The sequence below is a fragment of the Thunnus albacares genome, chromosome 11, assembly GCF_914725855.1.
Source record: "Thunnus albacares chromosome 11, fThuAlb1.1, whole genome shotgun sequence".
NCBI lineage: Eukaryota > Metazoa > Chordata > Actinopteri > Scombriformes > Scombridae > Thunnus > Thunnus albacares.
In genome coordinates this window covers 7,870,538-7,887,397 of record NC_058116.1, presented here as the reverse complement: position 1 = coordinate 7,887,397, position 16,860 = coordinate 7,870,538, and the positions used below count along the sequence as shown (strand labels likewise).

At 40.5% G+C, this 16,860-nt stretch overlaps 2 protein-coding genes across 3 annotated transcripts; one reads left to right on the top strand and one right to left on the bottom strand.

Moving 5' to 3' along the window:
• Window positions 1-160: 160 nt before the first annotated feature.
• Window positions 161-6,788, bottom strand: tbccd1 (TBCC domain containing 1). 2 transcript variants are annotated; one of them, XM_044366007.1, is made up of 9 exons: window positions 6,597-6,788; window positions 5,638-5,718; window positions 5,280-5,546; window positions 4,901-5,059; window positions 4,564-4,680; window positions 4,024-4,273; window positions 3,640-3,826; window positions 3,023-3,553; window positions 161-2,480 (listed from the first exon to the last, which is right to left on the bottom strand). In XM_044366007.1, exons 2-9 carry the CDS (start codon window positions 5,698-5,700, stop codon window positions 2,267-2,269), a joined length of 1,788 nt encoding a protein of 595 aa, XP_044221942.1. In that variant the 5' UTR covers window positions 5,701-5,718; window positions 6,597-6,788; the 3' UTR covers window positions 161-2,266. The 2 variants fall into 2 exon arrangements, with proteins under 2 accessions (XP_044221942.1, XP_044221941.1); XM_044366006.1 differs by having other exon boundaries at window positions 5,638-5,702; window positions 6,597-6,787.
• Window positions 6,789-10,268: 3,480 nt separating this feature from the next.
• On the top strand, window positions 10,269-16,393 carry dnajb11 (DnaJ heat shock protein family (Hsp40) member B11). The gene is made up of 10 exons (XM_044366524.1): window positions 10,269-10,516; window positions 10,695-10,851; window positions 11,719-11,816; window positions 12,354-12,486; window positions 12,586-12,728; window positions 13,114-13,196; window positions 13,282-13,339; window positions 13,463-13,574; window positions 13,778-13,937; window positions 15,084-16,393. The coding sequence occupies exons 1-10, from the start codon at window positions 10,443-10,445 to the stop codon at window positions 15,146-15,148; spliced, it is 1,083 nt and encodes a 360-aa protein (XP_044222459.1). The 5' UTR covers window positions 10,269-10,442; the 3' UTR covers window positions 15,149-16,393.
• Window positions 16,394-16,860: the final 467 nt, after the last annotated feature.

Below are 16,860 nucleotides of genomic sequence, written 5' to 3'. Positions count from 1 at the left end.
CTGATAGTGTTGCATAGTCACAGATGCAACAAATGGTTGCAATTTGTAAGTATATGATGAACTTCATTAAGAAACAGTTCCCATTATATTAAATTTGGAGCAAATTGCTGTGTACAACAGTAAGGACAGAATCACAACATTAAAAACAATAAGCAGGAGGTGACTTGGTTTTAGTCAAAGTCTTTATTCATTTTTATTTTACTTTTTACAATCAAAACCATAGTGCTCTTTATACAGAAACTGCATAGTGGCAGCTGTGTTCAAATCAAAGGGTACGTTTGAGAAGTAACAGCATTAAGGCTTTTTACAGTGTAATCACATCTTGAAAATTACAAGACACTCCAGCATTATGAAAACTATACAGTAATATTCTCCAATATGAAACATTTAACAGTACATTTTTATCAAGTCCACCTTTCCTTAACTTCCCATATCTAATAGGATGTTGCCTTGAAGACACATGCAGCTGCTCTGTTGTAAGTAATGTGTGGTGTATTCTGTGTGCCAATGTTTAGCATGCTGTAATGAGTGGAAATGTGGAAACAGGAAGCTAATAGCCTAAAGTACACTTGGAGGTATCAAATGCTAAAAGCTGGTTCTGTAGGCAATGCAGATTTATGACAAATAATCTCACTATAATACTAAAATATACATATTCATACAAAAATATGCATTTAAGATTGATGCACATTTGGCAGCAATTCTGCAAACTAACCATGTCAAGTTAAAAAATAGTCCAGATGGGCAGAGTCAGCTGTTTCTGTTGTACTGAAAAATTAAGGATAAATCTGCACAAAATCACAGGTGCTGCTGTCATTCATGTTGTTTTTGTGATCACATCCAAGTCATTGATGTCAGAGCAGACATTTGTCTTTGACAGCTGGTGAAAACACCTACTGTATATGTGTCACAATTGGGTGTGGCAAGAAATTCGACAGGCATGAAAGATTCAGCCCATAGAGAGCAGTGCAGCTACAAGTATCTATGTTATTCACTGTTGACTAACCCTCTACATACTTAAAATTTAGTTTTGGACGGTAGTGTAGCCTGCAGTTTAACACACATACCATATAACTGCAACATCCACAGACCTTTGTTGAACTTCATCTGTCTACTCCTCTTTCCTGCCTCTCTGCACCTTCACATGTTGAATAAAGGTAAAAAATGACCTAAAAATCAAGTTTTAGATTGTGCAATCACTTGTACCTGCAATAAATTATATTAATATATCTTCCTTTCTAAATAGAAAAAAAACTGTTTACAACCTTGTTTCTATTTTTTATACTCAATAACACTGAAAAATGCTAGTAACTAGGTGCACTAACTTGTCTTTCATACCCAAAGCGCCAAATTTATTTAGCATCTACATTCTCCAGCACATGCCAACTTCCCTTAATGAAAATATATATACTTTTTTCTCAACAAAAAACAGCACAGCATAGTATAGCAGCGTAGTTTTTTGTTGTATTTTTTATACAGACAGTAGCATGTAGTCTAGACACTTGGGCATAGTTCGGGGAGAAATGCTGGCAATCACCTTACACTTTTTTAACTTTTTTTACCCCAGAACACTGAGTTGTAATTGCCAAACTGTCTCGTCATGCAGATTTATCTCGAATTATTATACATTAAGGAGCTATTAATGCCTTGAGAACATGTGTTAGGATGTCTGTCTGACTGAGATTTCTCAGCCTATCACAGTCAATCATGGTGTTTTCTGTATTCCCTCCTCAGCTTTGCCCTTTTTTTTTGACATAATTTAGATCTGTCTGGCTCCAGTGACTGCAAAAATGACAGCATGCAGTAACCCAGATCTAAACTTATTCAAAATGTCCTCTTGTAAACTTGTGATGACTTGACAGATGCTACACCCATGTTTTTTTACACCTCCCATCAGAAGAGCAGTGCTTGGGATGTTGTCTTACAACATGCCAATCCACTCCCTCCTTGGCTTAGACACGTTAAGGACTTAGCTGCCTTTTCTTAAGAAGAGAATGTAAAGCAGCCCATACCAGCCTTCTACTGAAGAATGAGTGGGGCAAAGCTTGATCAAAGTTGCATTGGTAGCTCCAGGCTTGCTAGAATAACTTGTAAATAACCACAAACAAATAATAACACTTGCAGTAAATATCTTCCTCATTTTGTAAGAACTTACAGAAGCTCAAAAAGACCAAGTAGATCCAGACTGTGCGTATTGTCATGCTACCTTAATTTACAGGCACAATTATCCTGCTGTCAAAGCCCCAAACAAGAAAAACCCAACAATTCAACAAGCCATAGGTGACTGTCCCACTGCCTGTCCAGTCCTAATGTATTTGTTTTCATTAACTCGGGGCCTGTCCATTGCAGGCCCATCAGAGGCCTTTGTAGGGGCTATCGTGGGTGGGATAAGGCTGTCAAGTTCCTGCCTGTGCCCCGTCTCCAGAAGCCACTCATGGAACTTGACCTCCACCAACTCCTGAAACTGACGCTTCTGCTCCCTTGAGAGAAAACACAAATGAGGAATTGGTTACAATAGGAAAAAAAAGAGATTGACTACTGAACAAGAAAGAGGTTGAATATGTGAATGAGCGACTAGTTTTAAAATACTGAAATATCAAAGTCAAAGATTTTTCCCTTATGCACGCCTGATGATTTCCCTGTTGTACCATTTCCTGTGCTGTCAGGGTCAGGTACAGTGTAGAGCCCCTCGAGCAGGCTACACAATGTCACTACTGAACTCCATAATATCTCACCCGCTGAGTGGCTAACTCACATTCTTATTGATTTTTGGAATGACTGTTCCATTATAACTTTCCACTGATTAAAAGTGCATGCTGGATGATGGAATAAAAACTGATTTTCACACAATGACACACCAAAACTATCAAGATTTTTTTTTTTTTTTAAATCAGTGGGTGAGGATTTGTTTGAAACTGCATATGTGTACAATAGATTACAAAGTATGCAAGTGCTGTTAAATTTTCTATCAAACATCAACACTTTTAACGATGGTGTTAGGAGGGACTGGTTTGCCACTCACTTGTTCAGCCGGGCCTCCATCACAGTCCTCTGCCAGTTCTGTATCCTCTTCTGCTTTTCATCAAGTGCTGCCTGATATGTAGGAGGCAATCCCCCCGGCACCTCACATGTGTCTCCCTCCATCTGGAAAGGCACAACCAGAGTGTGAAACTCAGCTGGGGGCAGAAGACGGTAGCAAGCAGGGTCTGGGTTGGACGACGTGTTGAGTGACGGGTTGACGAGGCCCTCAGTCCCCAGAAGCAAGGGCTGATCCCAGGCATTGGGGACTACAGCCAGCCCCACACTAGCCATATGATCCTCCAAGGAAGGGTAGAAAGTGTGAAAAGGCCCCAGGGTAATGTCCGTGTTTCCAGGTAGCAGCACAGGGCGGGTGGGCGTCAAGGCGTGGATAGTGCAACGCGAGGATGCTCCGACAGCGATCCTGCCTGCCACACACACTACCCGCACGTTCTGGCAGCTGTGGATATGGACGCTGGTCTCAACAGGACCCAGAACCACCGTGCTGTCTCTGCATTTGTCCACGCTGACTGATCTGGAGGAGAATACACAACAGTAACCATGATAGATGAGTCCCAAAAAGTCCTTAATATAACCCCTATGAATAGAAACTCAACTTACCTGAGGGGTGAGAGCAGGTATATGAAGGCATCTGAGCATCTGTGGATTTTGATGTTGGCAGCAGTCAGCTTGTCTGAGGTTTTAGCCAGGGTCTGTTTGAAGACCTGGGACATCAGTACCATCTTACTGCCAGGTGGAGCCATATGTGTGTTCCGGGCTATGTTGGCTCTCTTCATGGCCCCCTCCACTAGAATTCACAAACAGAGAACCGGAGGACTGTCAAAGAAATGCAGGCGATGTAGTCGGGTAGAAAAGGAGAAATGAAACTGGGAAGAAGCACTTTACAAACACTCCCACTATACAACCTTCCTGAGTTTTAATACTTTCCCCTCAGAAACAATGCTTGCACTACCTGAAATCGCTGCTGAATAGCTTTGAGGATACCTTGTTGGGCCCAGGCTAGTTTCTTTCCTGAGCGCAAGCAGGCGGTTATCCCAAAAGGGTTGAGTGTGAGGCTGTGTTGGAGACAGGAAAGTAGCTTGTGCAGGGGGAAGGAGCGGTTGAGTGCGGAATAGCCAGCTGGTGTCTGGAGGGGGCCTTTGGTCAGCAGCCTATGGACAGGCTGAACAACTCTGCCATGGCAAACTGAGCCCTCCAAGAGCAGGCCCAAGCTCCGCACAGCCTCCAGGGGTATCTGGCAAAAACACAACTGCAAAGTCAGCTATAATGCATCATAATATTTGAACGTCATTTCTCATAGACATTCATTTCAGGCTAAATTCTACAAAGGACATATGATTGATGATGAAACCTGACTAAAAAACTTTCCTATGTGCCTTGCTTTTGTGGCACTGGAAATTAGATGTCAAAGTTTTCTTTATTCTGACTAGGGAACTCATTTGTAATGAAAAACACCACATATACATTACATTTTTAAATTTGTTGTTGTAAACTAAATAGGATATGTGTTGACTGTCCACAGACCTGGCAGTCACGCAGGGCCTGTCCAGAGTTTGACAGCTGGCCTGGCTCCACCAGCAGCTCCAAAATCTCAGCTAGATGGCTCTGCACAAATGACAAGTGGGCCTGGTCATCCCAGTTCTGCTGAACCAAACCAGAACAAAAAGGAGTATGAGACACACATCACAAAGGGCTGGGAGTTGACAATAACATTTGTGCAACAAACTAGATTATGTAAATGGTTTGTACTGGAAAAAAGGAAGTTCTTAGAATGACAAAATAAGTGTTCATAAACATGTAATGATGCCATCATCTCTCCAGTCGATAAGATTCATTCACTACGACATGTAAGCGATGTGACCTTGTTCTGGGAGCTGGTCTTGGCCTCTCGGTCTGATGGAGAGGGGGAGCGAGTACGATGACTGGGCCACTCTTCACCGATCAGAGAGGTGCGCAGAGACACACGGTTGATCTGCTGGATGTGGAGGAAGAGGAGGAACTGCAGTGTGTCCACAGACAACTGGAGAAAAAGAAACAAGGGGTGCATATCAATGTATAGTTCCCACTCTCATTTGAGCATCTGCCTGGGGCAAAACACAACAATATACATGAGAGGCACACCCTCATGAAAGAGTACAAAAAGGTTAAGAATAAGATAGTGTTACATTCTTAGGTAAATTGAGCCATTTGCACACGTTATCTTTTACTAAACTGTACTCCGCCCATATCTTTTTTCCCACCTTGTTCCTTTGTTGGTCCAGCTCGCTTTTGGAAGTGCACTGAGAAAGACACTCTGCCCACTCCAACCTCTCCTCAGGTTTGTGGCCAATAAGAAGGTCAAAAGTCTCAAAGTAGAGCCAAGCGAGGTCTTCTGGAAGCTGTAGCTTTCCACATGCGATATGCCTCCACATGGGCCAGCCCAAAACAGGGAAGCAACCATCACGGGTTCTCACGTAGATCGCCATCTTTCGAAGATAGTGCAGGCTGAGCTTGGAAGAGGGGGCCACCTATGATGGCATGAGACGCTTAGTTATTTTACAACATTTTCATCCACTGGAAGATATCAGAACATTAAATAAGTGAGCAGAGCATATTCACCTGCAGGGCACCCAGTAGGAAGGGTTCCATACGCGGCCATATGCTTACATGGTCTGCCTCCATGTCTGAAGAGAAACACAACTGAAGATGTGGAAACTAATTTTACAATTTAAGAGACCAGTGTTAGCAAGTACAATACAACTCGACACTGATAACCCTACTTAAGGTGCATCTTTTGCATCACATAACACTGCAAATATTGCATTATAATCATAAACTCTGCATTTGGAGATTTGATTCAAATTGGCGGCACCTGGAAAGTGCTCAGCGTCCTCTTGATCACATTCTTCATATGTATTATAAATCCATTATAATATTGTCATCCTGTTTGTCCATGTAGTATTTCTGTAATTTGTGTTATATTCGAGTCGACGGTTCAAGGACAGAGGATGTTTTATTGCTGTACAGATTGTAAAGCCCCCTGAAGCAAATTTGTGATTGTGATATTGGGCTATACAAATACATTTTTGTTGACTTGACTACTGAGGTGAGAGCTGAGTACCAGTCTTTCTCAATAACTAACTGCAGTCAGGCTGACCATACCACTGCTAAAACAAAATGATAACGAAAACTCGTCTGTTAATGAGTCTTAACACATGTCATTTATTTAACACGGTGGCAAAGATGCCATGTAATGCCTCCATGACGCTGTGATGCTCCCATGACAACTGACAACCAGGCTGCTATTGTCATCAACACCTGACACTGCATTATAACTTTAGTTTTGTAAGCTAGCTAATCAAGTTGCTAAAATGAAGCCCTGTTGGATAGCAGGTAAATGTGCAAAACTGACTTTGTTGTGACAGAACGTTTAAAAATGCCGTTTGACAGCCGAGGAAAGACTAAACTGATGTTTTTTCCCCAAGTTAACTTCACCAGCGTTGACATACAGTCGCTATCGTCAGCTAGCATTGTTAGCGAATGAAAGGAGACCAAAGTTAGACAACTATAGCTCTTACTTCCTTTCAGCTTCTGTCCTCGTGCAGGCAGCGCGTTGTTCCGTCTCTGTGCGAGAGGGGTCGACGGGTCAAGTCACTCATAAGTGAAGATGAAGATGGGATAAGAGTCCCGTTTATGTGGTTTGTTATTGTTGAAGGCAGCTCTTCCTATTTGGCGCCCTCCTGCCTCCACTCCACACGCTCCCGAGCGGACATCTGTTGCGCGCAGCACTCGGGGGTGCGCAGCTCTCGGGGGCGTGCTTTAGCCTGCACTGTGAGTCTATTTAAGACAGACGTGTCTCCCGTATTTTCACCCCATATACCCCTGTTTCGTAATTTCCCGTAGTTCCCCCTTTTTAATTTTTTTAACAGTTATACAAGATCCTAATTGGTCTGATCAAGTTGTTTCGATAAGATCCATAGACTTATACATTATACCAGCAAAGCCCTGCTATACCTAGCCTACACCTGTCCAGCAGGTGGCAGCATACATGCAACAAGCAGCATCTTGTCTTCTGCTTCTTCTTTTTGACAAGTCACGACGGTCATTCAGTCAGCTAACACTGCGAAAAATGTGATAACGAGGTATGTAGGGTGGAAAAATGATGCGCATAATGAATATTATGATTATGTAAATTGTCAATGAATTTCACTACATTGTTGAATTGTTGTGCACAAACAATGAAATTTGTAAGTATTTTACATTATCAAGCAGATTATAATGAATTTTATAATGAATAATGAATTTTGTTAATAAACCTTCATGCAAGTTCTGAATTGATGTCCTCTTTGTCTTTTCATCTTCATAATGCAGGGGCGCTCACAGAGATCTATCCAGCAGACCATTTTACTCTGAGTCAGGTAGACATTACAGCAGAGCAGGCAGTAAAGGCCTGAATATATTTATCTATATTGATTATGCACAGTTTCACAAGTTATTTTTTGTAGTAAATAGTATGTGTTAAAAAACAAAGCATTTAATAGTCAAATTAAACCTGGATGGATGAAAATGTTTGTGGCTGTTAGGAATGGGCTGTACTTTAATTCCTAGGAATTTGAGAAGCAATGTTAATGTTTGGAGTGAAGTAAGAACCGTAAACAGTAGCAAAACGTCTTTATCATGTGATACTGATGTTGTGAGTATAATATTTTGATGACTGCACTGCAAAATCTTTGCTGTTGACAATTTTGACTTCACTTGGCGAGTGAAGTCTGATGAAGTCTCTAAAGTTATAGGAAAGCTAGATGACAAATGTCTACTCAAAATTCTTGTCTTTATTAGTATCAGATGATGCAGGTTGTATCTCTCCTCATGTAAGTAACAGAGTTAGGCAGGGTGGGATATTATTTGAATTCTTATTCACCTGGTATGTGGATGACTTGAGTGAACAACTGAATGCTTGTAGTCTCACTAATGCTTAGAATCATATTTTGTATGCAGATAATTTAGTTATATTTTCTCCTCAAAGTGCTGATCCTCAGAACTTTTTGAGTACAATAAATGTAACATCAAAGTCAGAGTAAAGGAGTTGTAATTCATTGTAAGGATGGCACTTTTTTCATAATTCAACTTACTTGCAGAAGTTTTTAAAGCAAGCAGAGAGGTCAGATATATTCATCTAATATTTATAGAAGATTTCATAGATTTTCGATTGATGTAGGAATGTTGTTGCTCAGGGTAACACATTTCTGCAGAAAGTTCAAGTGATGTTAAGGTCTGTCTGTTCAAGGATTACTGTGTAACAGTTGTCTGGGTTCATGTTAAATTCTGCTAAATGCGACCAGTACCATCTGCTGTCAGAACAATGTACCTGCAAGGGGTAGAAAAAAATAAATTTGTTCCGTCATTCTTTTATTTCCCATTGAAGTTTACCTTACTTGTTTGCCTATTTCGGATGCATTTTAAATGTGATTAAAAAAGAGAGAGAGATGTCAATAACACAGGTCATGCAGTGACACTTGAAGCGTGTGAGTTTTGTTTACGTTGTGTGAGCTAATCTTACTGAGATTTGAAACTCTGCAACAAGGAGGAAAGTCAGGAAACTGGAAAAATGTCAAAAAGACAGATTCAGATTTGTTGAATTTCATTAAACTAGCAGGTCATTTGGACCCAGGCCAAAGTCATTTCGGCAGATCAATAGGGTGGCAATAATAGCAGCACAGGTAGAAAAAGCATTGGTAGTAGCAGTGATGCTAGCACAGTGGCACAGGGGTAAAGTAACTTAAAGTTGCAATACATGACATTCAGCCACTAGATGTCGCACTATAGCACAGACATCTCAGACCAAAACAAATGTGTGTGTCGTTTAATCAAAAAAGTTGGGAAAAAAAGAAAGCTGAGAACTCACGAAACTCAGATCAAACTGTCAAACTAGGCAGAGCTGATCATGGATCAAGATTCTGCCTCAAATGCCTTAAGAAACATATTTTAGTGTACTATTTAGTTGTAATTTGAGTAAATTTGTAATGTGGCCGCCATCTTGGAAATGGACATGGAGGACACGGAGGGACTCACACCATGGATGTAATACATCCATGACTCACATGCACTAACATGCACACTCACATGCACTCACATGCACTAACAGGTACACATGGCCGGTGCGGCTACCAAAACAAAGAACGGACAAGCTCAGATAACAGCACACACAGAAGAAGTATGACTTCATTCACTGGTAAGGACGCCATTACTCTACATAGCAAATAATTGTTTTCTGACAACTAATGCGGCTAAATATGTTTTGTGGGATGTTCTAGACAAATAAACAGAGAGGTAGGCATACGTTTTTTATTACTATTCTCTGCTGTGTAATGTTGATGATTGATTAGGAGGTTGATGATGAGCATGATGATGATGATGTTTAATGAGGCTAAGGAATAGGGGAATACAAGGCCCAGTAGATGCACTGTATCCTGGCAAGTGGTTTAACAGTAGTGCTGAGATTGAAAAGTGGCTGACGGTATGCCACTGTTCTGGTTCAATGTTTTTTGGTGTCTAAATATTTTGGTATGCGATTACTGTAAGCAATTTTTTTTTCCCAGGATGGCGACGTCATGACCCACCCTACTCTGCCTCTGATTGGCTTACCCTGATATTGTTACCCTAACCCTAACCAATCTCATTCCTCATGCCTAAACCTAACCAACCCAACCAACCCAACCAATGACAGCAACAATTACTAGACAATCAGAGTAGGGAGGGTCATGACTTTGCCATCTTGGAAAAAAAAAATTGGCATTCCGTGACCTCCTGATTTATAAATTAAGCCCTGCTTGTAACTTCAGTGTCACATACACAGGTAGGAAATTTGTGTGTTTGTCTCTCAGATTTTGTGAAACCTCACTGTTGGAAATATCCCTGCACAAATTTTAATTACACATACACAAAATATTTCTAGAGCTACGAAAACTTTTTACACATGTACAAATTATATCTGTGTGCACAAAACTCTTTCACACATGCACAAAATATTTCTACAGCCACAAAACATTTTTACACATTCACAAACCATTTCACAAGCTCAAAATATTAATGACCCATATTTGATTCCATAGGGGTGTCCCTTATTTTCAAAGCCCAATGTTGAAAGGTATGAATTCAGAAAGGAAATAAAAAATACACTCTTTCTGCTGGAGTTACATTAAAACATAGATGTCCCACTTTTAGCAGCAAACCACTACTCAAAAGTAGGATGGGCGGTATTTCTTTAATGGAAGGCGGAGTTTTGTCCAAGGGGCGGATCTGCCGACATCCAGTGGGAGGGATTTCTCTGACAGGAGGAAGAAGGCTTGTGACTGGCAGCAGGATCCAACCTTCAGAAGCCGGCTGTTCTTTTTCGGGCCCTTCTTTAGGAAATAGAGGGATATATGGCTGCCAAAGGGATGAATCTCTGCACCGTGTGCTGCCTGCTTCTTTATGTGATCACGGTGGTGCTTGCGGGGTAAGTGTTTAGCGGTGGGAGCGTACGCACACACGCAGCGGTGAAACAGCATCGCCAGCTGGTACACATGTTCCTCTGTGATTGGTCCAGATCCGCTCTCCATGTGTGGATCGGACACATTGCTCTTACCATGCGTACCTCTGTGTCGTCAATAACGTCTGCGTTATCTTTCCTGAAGGCGAGATTTCTACAAGATCTTGGGTGTGAGCAAGAGTGCATCCATCAGGGACATCAAAAAGGCCTACAGAAAGCTCGCTCTCCAGTTGCACCCCGACAGAAACCAGGACGACCCAAAAGCTCAAGACAAATTTGCAGATTTGGGAGCAGCTTATGAGGTGGGTCCAGCTGTTGTTGTGTGCTTACTGCCAGTGATAGCAGGAGATAAACTCATTTTGACGCAAGTGATCGTTTGTTTTTACATAGCTGTCGGCAAACCGTGTTGCAGATTTTGTATTGAAATATGTGACTATGTGCGGAAGCGCCCGAAGCGTCGTTACAGAAGTCTTTTGTGCGCTAGCTATTCGGTTCTTGTTGTTGGAAACGGCACGGCCTCTGTGATTGGTCAACTAGACCGTGTGGCTGCATCTGATTGGCTGTTACGCAGCACGTTTGGCAGCCAGGAAGATCAGACGTGGATGAGAGGGAGTGGGTTCATATCAGCTGTGCAGGTGTTTCCTACTAGAAGATAACGCTAGATAGCATTTCCAGCTATATATTACAAATCCTATTGGCTAAATGTCACATTCATGAAAGCAAATTTGCAAGTAAAAACACCAACTTCCTGGTTTTCACAAAGGAGGTCAAACAGTACATTGATTCAATTCGATTTTCCTCTAATCCAAAGTCTGTAAAACTATGAATACCTGTTTTTTGTTTAAAATCTTTATATGAACTGTAACTCCCCCTAGCTCAGAGTTTGTTTGTTTTTTGACCTTTCTTGTGCAAACTGTAAAATGAATATTTTGATATTGTGTATATGATCATTTCGTGTAAGAGTACCTTGTAATGTTCATATCACACTTGGAAATCATAGTGATCAGTCATGTGTATATGAGGTTGTGTTTTGTGATACTGATATATTGGAGATTGCATTGTATTGAAAATGTGTTTATTTTATTGGTTCCACACGCTGTAAGAAATGCAGGTAAAAAAAAACACTTCAGAATTTGGCTGTTCAGTGACCGACAGGCTTTTATTTGTAGGTTCTCTCAGATGAGGAGAAAAGGAAACAGTATGACGCATACGGTGAAGATGGACTCAAAGAGGGTCACCACAGCTCACACAACGATATCTTCTCCAGGTTTGTTACATTAGCTCATATGGTTTTATAAAGGATTAAAAAGCAATGGGATTCTTAACTGTGCAGCCAAACAGCTATTATAATTTAAATGATCAGTTCACTCAAATTTCAAAAAAATCCTTGTTATTTTACCTATGCAGTTTTGATTTATTTGCTCAGGCCTTCTGAGATTTCTGCCACTACAGATATACAATGGAGGCGAATACCTGATTTGAGAAATGATATTTAAAAAATGTATCATCAGTGTTTGTTTCCAACAATTTCTACACGTAACTTGTGATTCGTGGATATTTTTTACAGACAAAAAATATGGTTATGAAATAACTGGCAATGAGTTTTTGCTGTTACCACATGTCTGCTCCTATAAATAGGAGATATAATGTTACTAAATATACCAAAAAGTGGTCTAATAGGATCAAATCACAGCAGATTAAGCTGTTTGTTTGCCTATATTTATGCTTCTAATGAGAGATTGCTGCTGACGCTGCTACTACAACCATCACCTACTACTACTCTTACTCTCTCCTTTCTCTGTAGCTTCTTTGGCGACTTTGGTTTCATGTTTGGAGGCAACCGACAGCAACAGGACAGGAACATCCCCAGAGGAAATGACATTATACTAGACTTGGAGGTCACGCTTGAAGAAGTGTACTCTGGGAACTTTGTGGAGGTGAAGAGATTTCTCTCAATTAACAAGCTGCACTCGTTACCCATGTTTTACCACAAATTATATCTAATTAAATTTTTTATATCCTGCTGTTTTGCACAGGTTGTACGTAACAAGCCTGTAGCCAAAGAAGCCCCTGGAAAGAGGAAGTGCAACTGCAGACAGGAGATGAGGACAACGCAGCTCGGACCTGGCCGCTTCCAGATGACACAAGAGATGGTTTGCGATGAGTGTCCCAATGTGAAGTAAGTCATAGCTTGTCAATACATCCTCATCAAAGCTGAGAATCATGATTTAAAATTGAATTACAGCCCAGATATTGTCATAAAAACTCGATTTACTAACTGAAGCCTACCAACTAATCACAAAGTATTTTTGTGGCCATTTTCTAACAACATAACATCAGAAATATTTAACTGTCACATCTTGAATCTGGACACATTAGATCGTTAGAGGAGAGTCTTTTCACATTTATATAGTTTTTTTTAAATGTGTTTACGATGTTCCTGACTCAAGTGTAGCAATTTAGGATCACCTGTTTATATCAGAGCTGTAATAATCTTTTAGGAAAGAAGTTGCACAAGCATAATATAACAACACATGTTTCCTGTGATGTGCTCTTAAACACAGGCTTGTAAATGAAGAGAGAACTTTGGAGGTAGAAATTGAACAGGGAGTGAGAGATGAGATGGAATACCCTTTCATCGGAGAAGGTAAGCTTACATAAAGCTTAATATAAACTATTTTTGTTTTGTTTTTTTATATTACCTGTGCTTAACGTCTTATTTGCGACCTCAGGGGAACCTCACATCGATGGCGAGCCTGGAGATCTGCGTTTCCGCATCAAAGTGTTGAAGTATGAATGAGCTTTATTTACTTTGAAACCTCTACTTTGTGTCTGTGCAACAAAACACTGATATTGCTAAATATTAGATTAGTCACATACAGTAACGTGTAATGGGGATTCTTTTCTTTTTAGACATCCTGTGTTTGAACGCAGAGGAGATGACCTGTACACCAACGTCACCATTTCCCTGGTGGAGGCACTGGTCGGCTTTGAGATGGATATTGCGCATTTGGACGGACACAAGGTTCGCTACATTTTACATTTTACTTTTTACAAGGCTAGCCTAATATGGAGCTTTTTTTTTTTTTTTTTAATCCGCTGTGACTGTTTCAGAAGTCAGACTTTAAAGACGGTGTGAAGTTCCATATTATCAAGAAAAGAGGATTATGTGATTGAATGTGGCAGTTTAAGTGAAATTGACAGGTTGCATTTGTCTTTGCCTGACAGGTCCATATAGTGAGAGACAAGGTCACCAAGCCTGGTGCTCGGATGTGGAAGAAAGGAGAGGGCCTGCCGAACTTTGACAACATCAATATCCGTGGCTCCCTCATCATCACCTTCGATGTGGAGTTTCCTCAGACACAGCTGGATGAGCAGCAGAAAGATGGTGAGAACGAGCGATGGTGTTGACGTGATCCTGACAGGATTGGGAAAAGTTACTTTACAATTTACCTTAAAGAGGAACTTCATGGACAGTCATGGGAAGAACTGATTTAGTCTCTGAAAACAGTTGTATGATGTCTTCTGTGGTTCTGGAGGAGCTTTGTTGAGTTTAGAAAATAAGGCCGTATTCAGAACAAATCACGCGGTGCGGTGAAAATGCCAGTCCACCCTTTATTTGAATAGAAGTAGCGCATAGTGATCAGACTGATCAGAGCTGTACAACTCTGTCATGAGGGAATACAAAGACGTTAGTAGGAGGAGGGGAGGACATTTGTCTTCGCTTGATATTGTTAAAAATAAAGTTAGGCTTTGCTGTTGGCTTCCTGACTCATTTTTAAAAAGATAAAACAAAGAGAGAGAGAGAGAGAGAGCTGAGAGCACCAGTGAGCGAGTGAGCAGCTGTGGTTGTGTAAGCTAGAAAGTGAATGAAGAGAGGGAGCGGTGGTAGTGATAAAGCCGGTGAATCAGATCAATAAAACATTATTTTCTGATTATTTCCCAGCGGTAACACCTGACCATGTTATCCCTGTTGTCTGTTTGGCCTTGGAGGCAACAGATTTTATTAAGGAGTGCCTTTGTTACATACTGGGGGTGTGGAGTCATGATATGGTCATTTATGTGGCAGGGAAAGTCTAATAAAGTGATGCTATTAGTTGCAATACGGGAAATGTTTGTGAGTTTAACCCATACTAGGGACTGAAAGTCAGGATATCTCTGCCTCTGCTGCATTAACTTTATAGAAGTGCAATGCTAAATCGCTGGAGTACCGTATTACAAATTATCTTGCAAAGTTAATCTTTCTCTCAAAGTAAATTATGAGTACGAGCCTTTTTAGTCATTTAAATATAATACTGTTGCAGTATATATAGTTACCTTAATTTATACATGAGAACTGCGATGTGATCATTTTCTCCCCCACATAACTTGTCATAAACCCTGTTTGTTCTTTTAAGTTGAGACGTAATTGGTGCAGAATATTTGTGAGAAATAGTTCAGTAACCAGAATCATGGAACATTTCTGTAACTGATCTGATATTTCAAACTGTATCGTTTTAATGCGTCATTAATAAAGATCCTTCTGTTCTTGCAGGTATTCGGAGTCTTCTGAAACAGGGCTCTGTACAGAAGGTTTACAACGGACTACAAGGATACTAACACACCAAGACGCACAGCCTGGACTTAGTTATCTGTCACACAAACACATATATACACACACACACACACACACACACACACACAGAGACACCTTCAATCAACAGAAGTGTGATCTGTAATTCTGGCCAGGGTGTATTTATTTTTTTCAGATTGTTCTCACTCAGGATGGCTTGAGTCCAATTAGTTTTTACTTTTTAATGTTCTTTGTTTTGCCCACAGTAGCACAATTGCTGATGTTTTATTTCAAGACTCTAAATGGAAAGGATGCCATGTCTCAGCTGTGGGTTTTTTTTTTTTTTTTTTGGTCCCTACTTTCCATTGTAATAAGGCCTTTGTTTATTTAAAAAAAAGAAAAGAAAATCTCTTATTTGCTTCAAAGTGAAGTGGTAGGATCAAACACTGTCTACTAATGTGACAACCACTTTACCACTCTGGAGAAGACACTCTGTTACAGCTCACTACATCTGCTGAGAGACGAGCTACTGACAAACTGGACATCTGAAGAACTTTTGAACAACTTCCACCAACCTGTGCAAGACCAGAAGTTTCTCCATTTGGTCCCTTTTTCCCCCCCTTCATTATTTTTAATGAATGTAAGACAAGCAGCTTCATCTCTTGAACGATGACATGGTTTTTGTTCTGGTCAGATTCCTGTTCAATAATACTTTGTAAATAGGAAAGAACAAAGCTCATCCGTTTGTTGTGTTTTTCCTAATTTATGTTGGCTCTTACTTGTCTGTTTGCATTTGACACGTTGTGATAGGATTGACTGTCTGCTTCACACAACCTCCAGGTTCACTGTGGTAAGAGTTGACCTCTTTAATTAAACAGTGAAATTTTATTATTTTGGAGGAATGGCGATTTGCACTTCTTCCTGTGCCACGGTTTGTTTTTACACCCATCTGACACTGTCTGCACCCCCTCTCCTTCTGGGCCGGTCTCATCTTTATCAAAGGGACTTTGAGGTTTCAGCATGCCTGTTGGGTATTGCTCTTCTTGACTGGAGGCTGCTTGGTTTGCAAGAACTCACCTTCGCATTTTTGTTTCTCGTGGTTTAAAAAATTTTCTTAATGTGGTTTTAGGACTCCCTTTCTCTGTGTTTTTACTATCGACTGCAAGGCTGCCTCCTAATTTTTATGAGTGTCATGGCCTTAAATGTGAATTATTTGGCCATTTTTACTGAGTGTGCTAGGGGATAATGTACTTTTGACTGACATTATGAATAAAGATTTCTACAATTTGTGATGAGATGTCATACCCCAAAGTCACCAGTAGATGACATCAGAGTCCTGGGTAATGCCCATAAGTAGTAACCCTGGTCTGCAAGGAAGGCTGAAGCTGCAGGGAGTGAAGGAGTGTTGTGTGAGAGGCTGAAGGACTTTCTGTCCTTGGATTTGCATGTAGTCATGGAGAAAGGGCTGCACCACGTACATCATGTTTCTTACATAAGAGGTTATGAGAAGGATGTTTGGCCTTCTTACCTTTTATAAGTAGAAATTACTCTGGTAATCTGAATTTTGTGACTCCATATGTGGACAATTTTCCCAGATTCGTTGGTTTTGGGGAACAGATTTGTTTTTAAATTGAATGTCATTACCTGAGTCATGGTAATTTGCAAATTATAGAGTATGGATTTGTAAAAACAAATTATTTTCAATTTATCGTTTAATAAATAGAATGTAAATTGAATTATTTGTAATCAGTGGATGTAT

Excerpts from the sequence above, each read along its gene's own strand:
- tbccd1 (XM_044366007.1), bottom strand. The coding sequence starts at position 5,700 with ATGGAGGCAGACCATGTAAGCATATGGCCGCGTATGGAACCCTTCCTA. Across the intron at positions 4,681-4,900 it reads AGACCAGCTCCCAGAACAAG|AACTGGGATGACCAGGCCCA; the intron begins GTCACATCGCTT and ends TTGGTTCAGCAG. Across the intron at positions 2,481-3,022 it reads ATGGAGGCCCGGCTGAACAA|GGAGCAGAAGCGTCAGTTTC; the intron begins GTGAGTGGCAAA and ends TTTTCTCTCAAG.
- dnajb11 (XM_044366524.1), top strand. The coding sequence starts at position 10,443 with ATGGCTGCCAAAGGGATGAATCTCTGCACCGTGTGCTGCCTGCTTCTT. Across the intron at positions 12,487-12,585 it reads ACTCTGGGAACTTTGTGGAG|GTTGTACGTAACAAGCCTGT; the intron begins GTGAAGAGATTT and ends TGTTTTGCACAG. Across the intron at positions 12,729-13,113 it reads GATGAGTGTCCCAATGTGAA|GCTTGTAAATGAAGAGAGAA; the intron begins GTAAGTCATAGC and ends TCTTAAACACAG.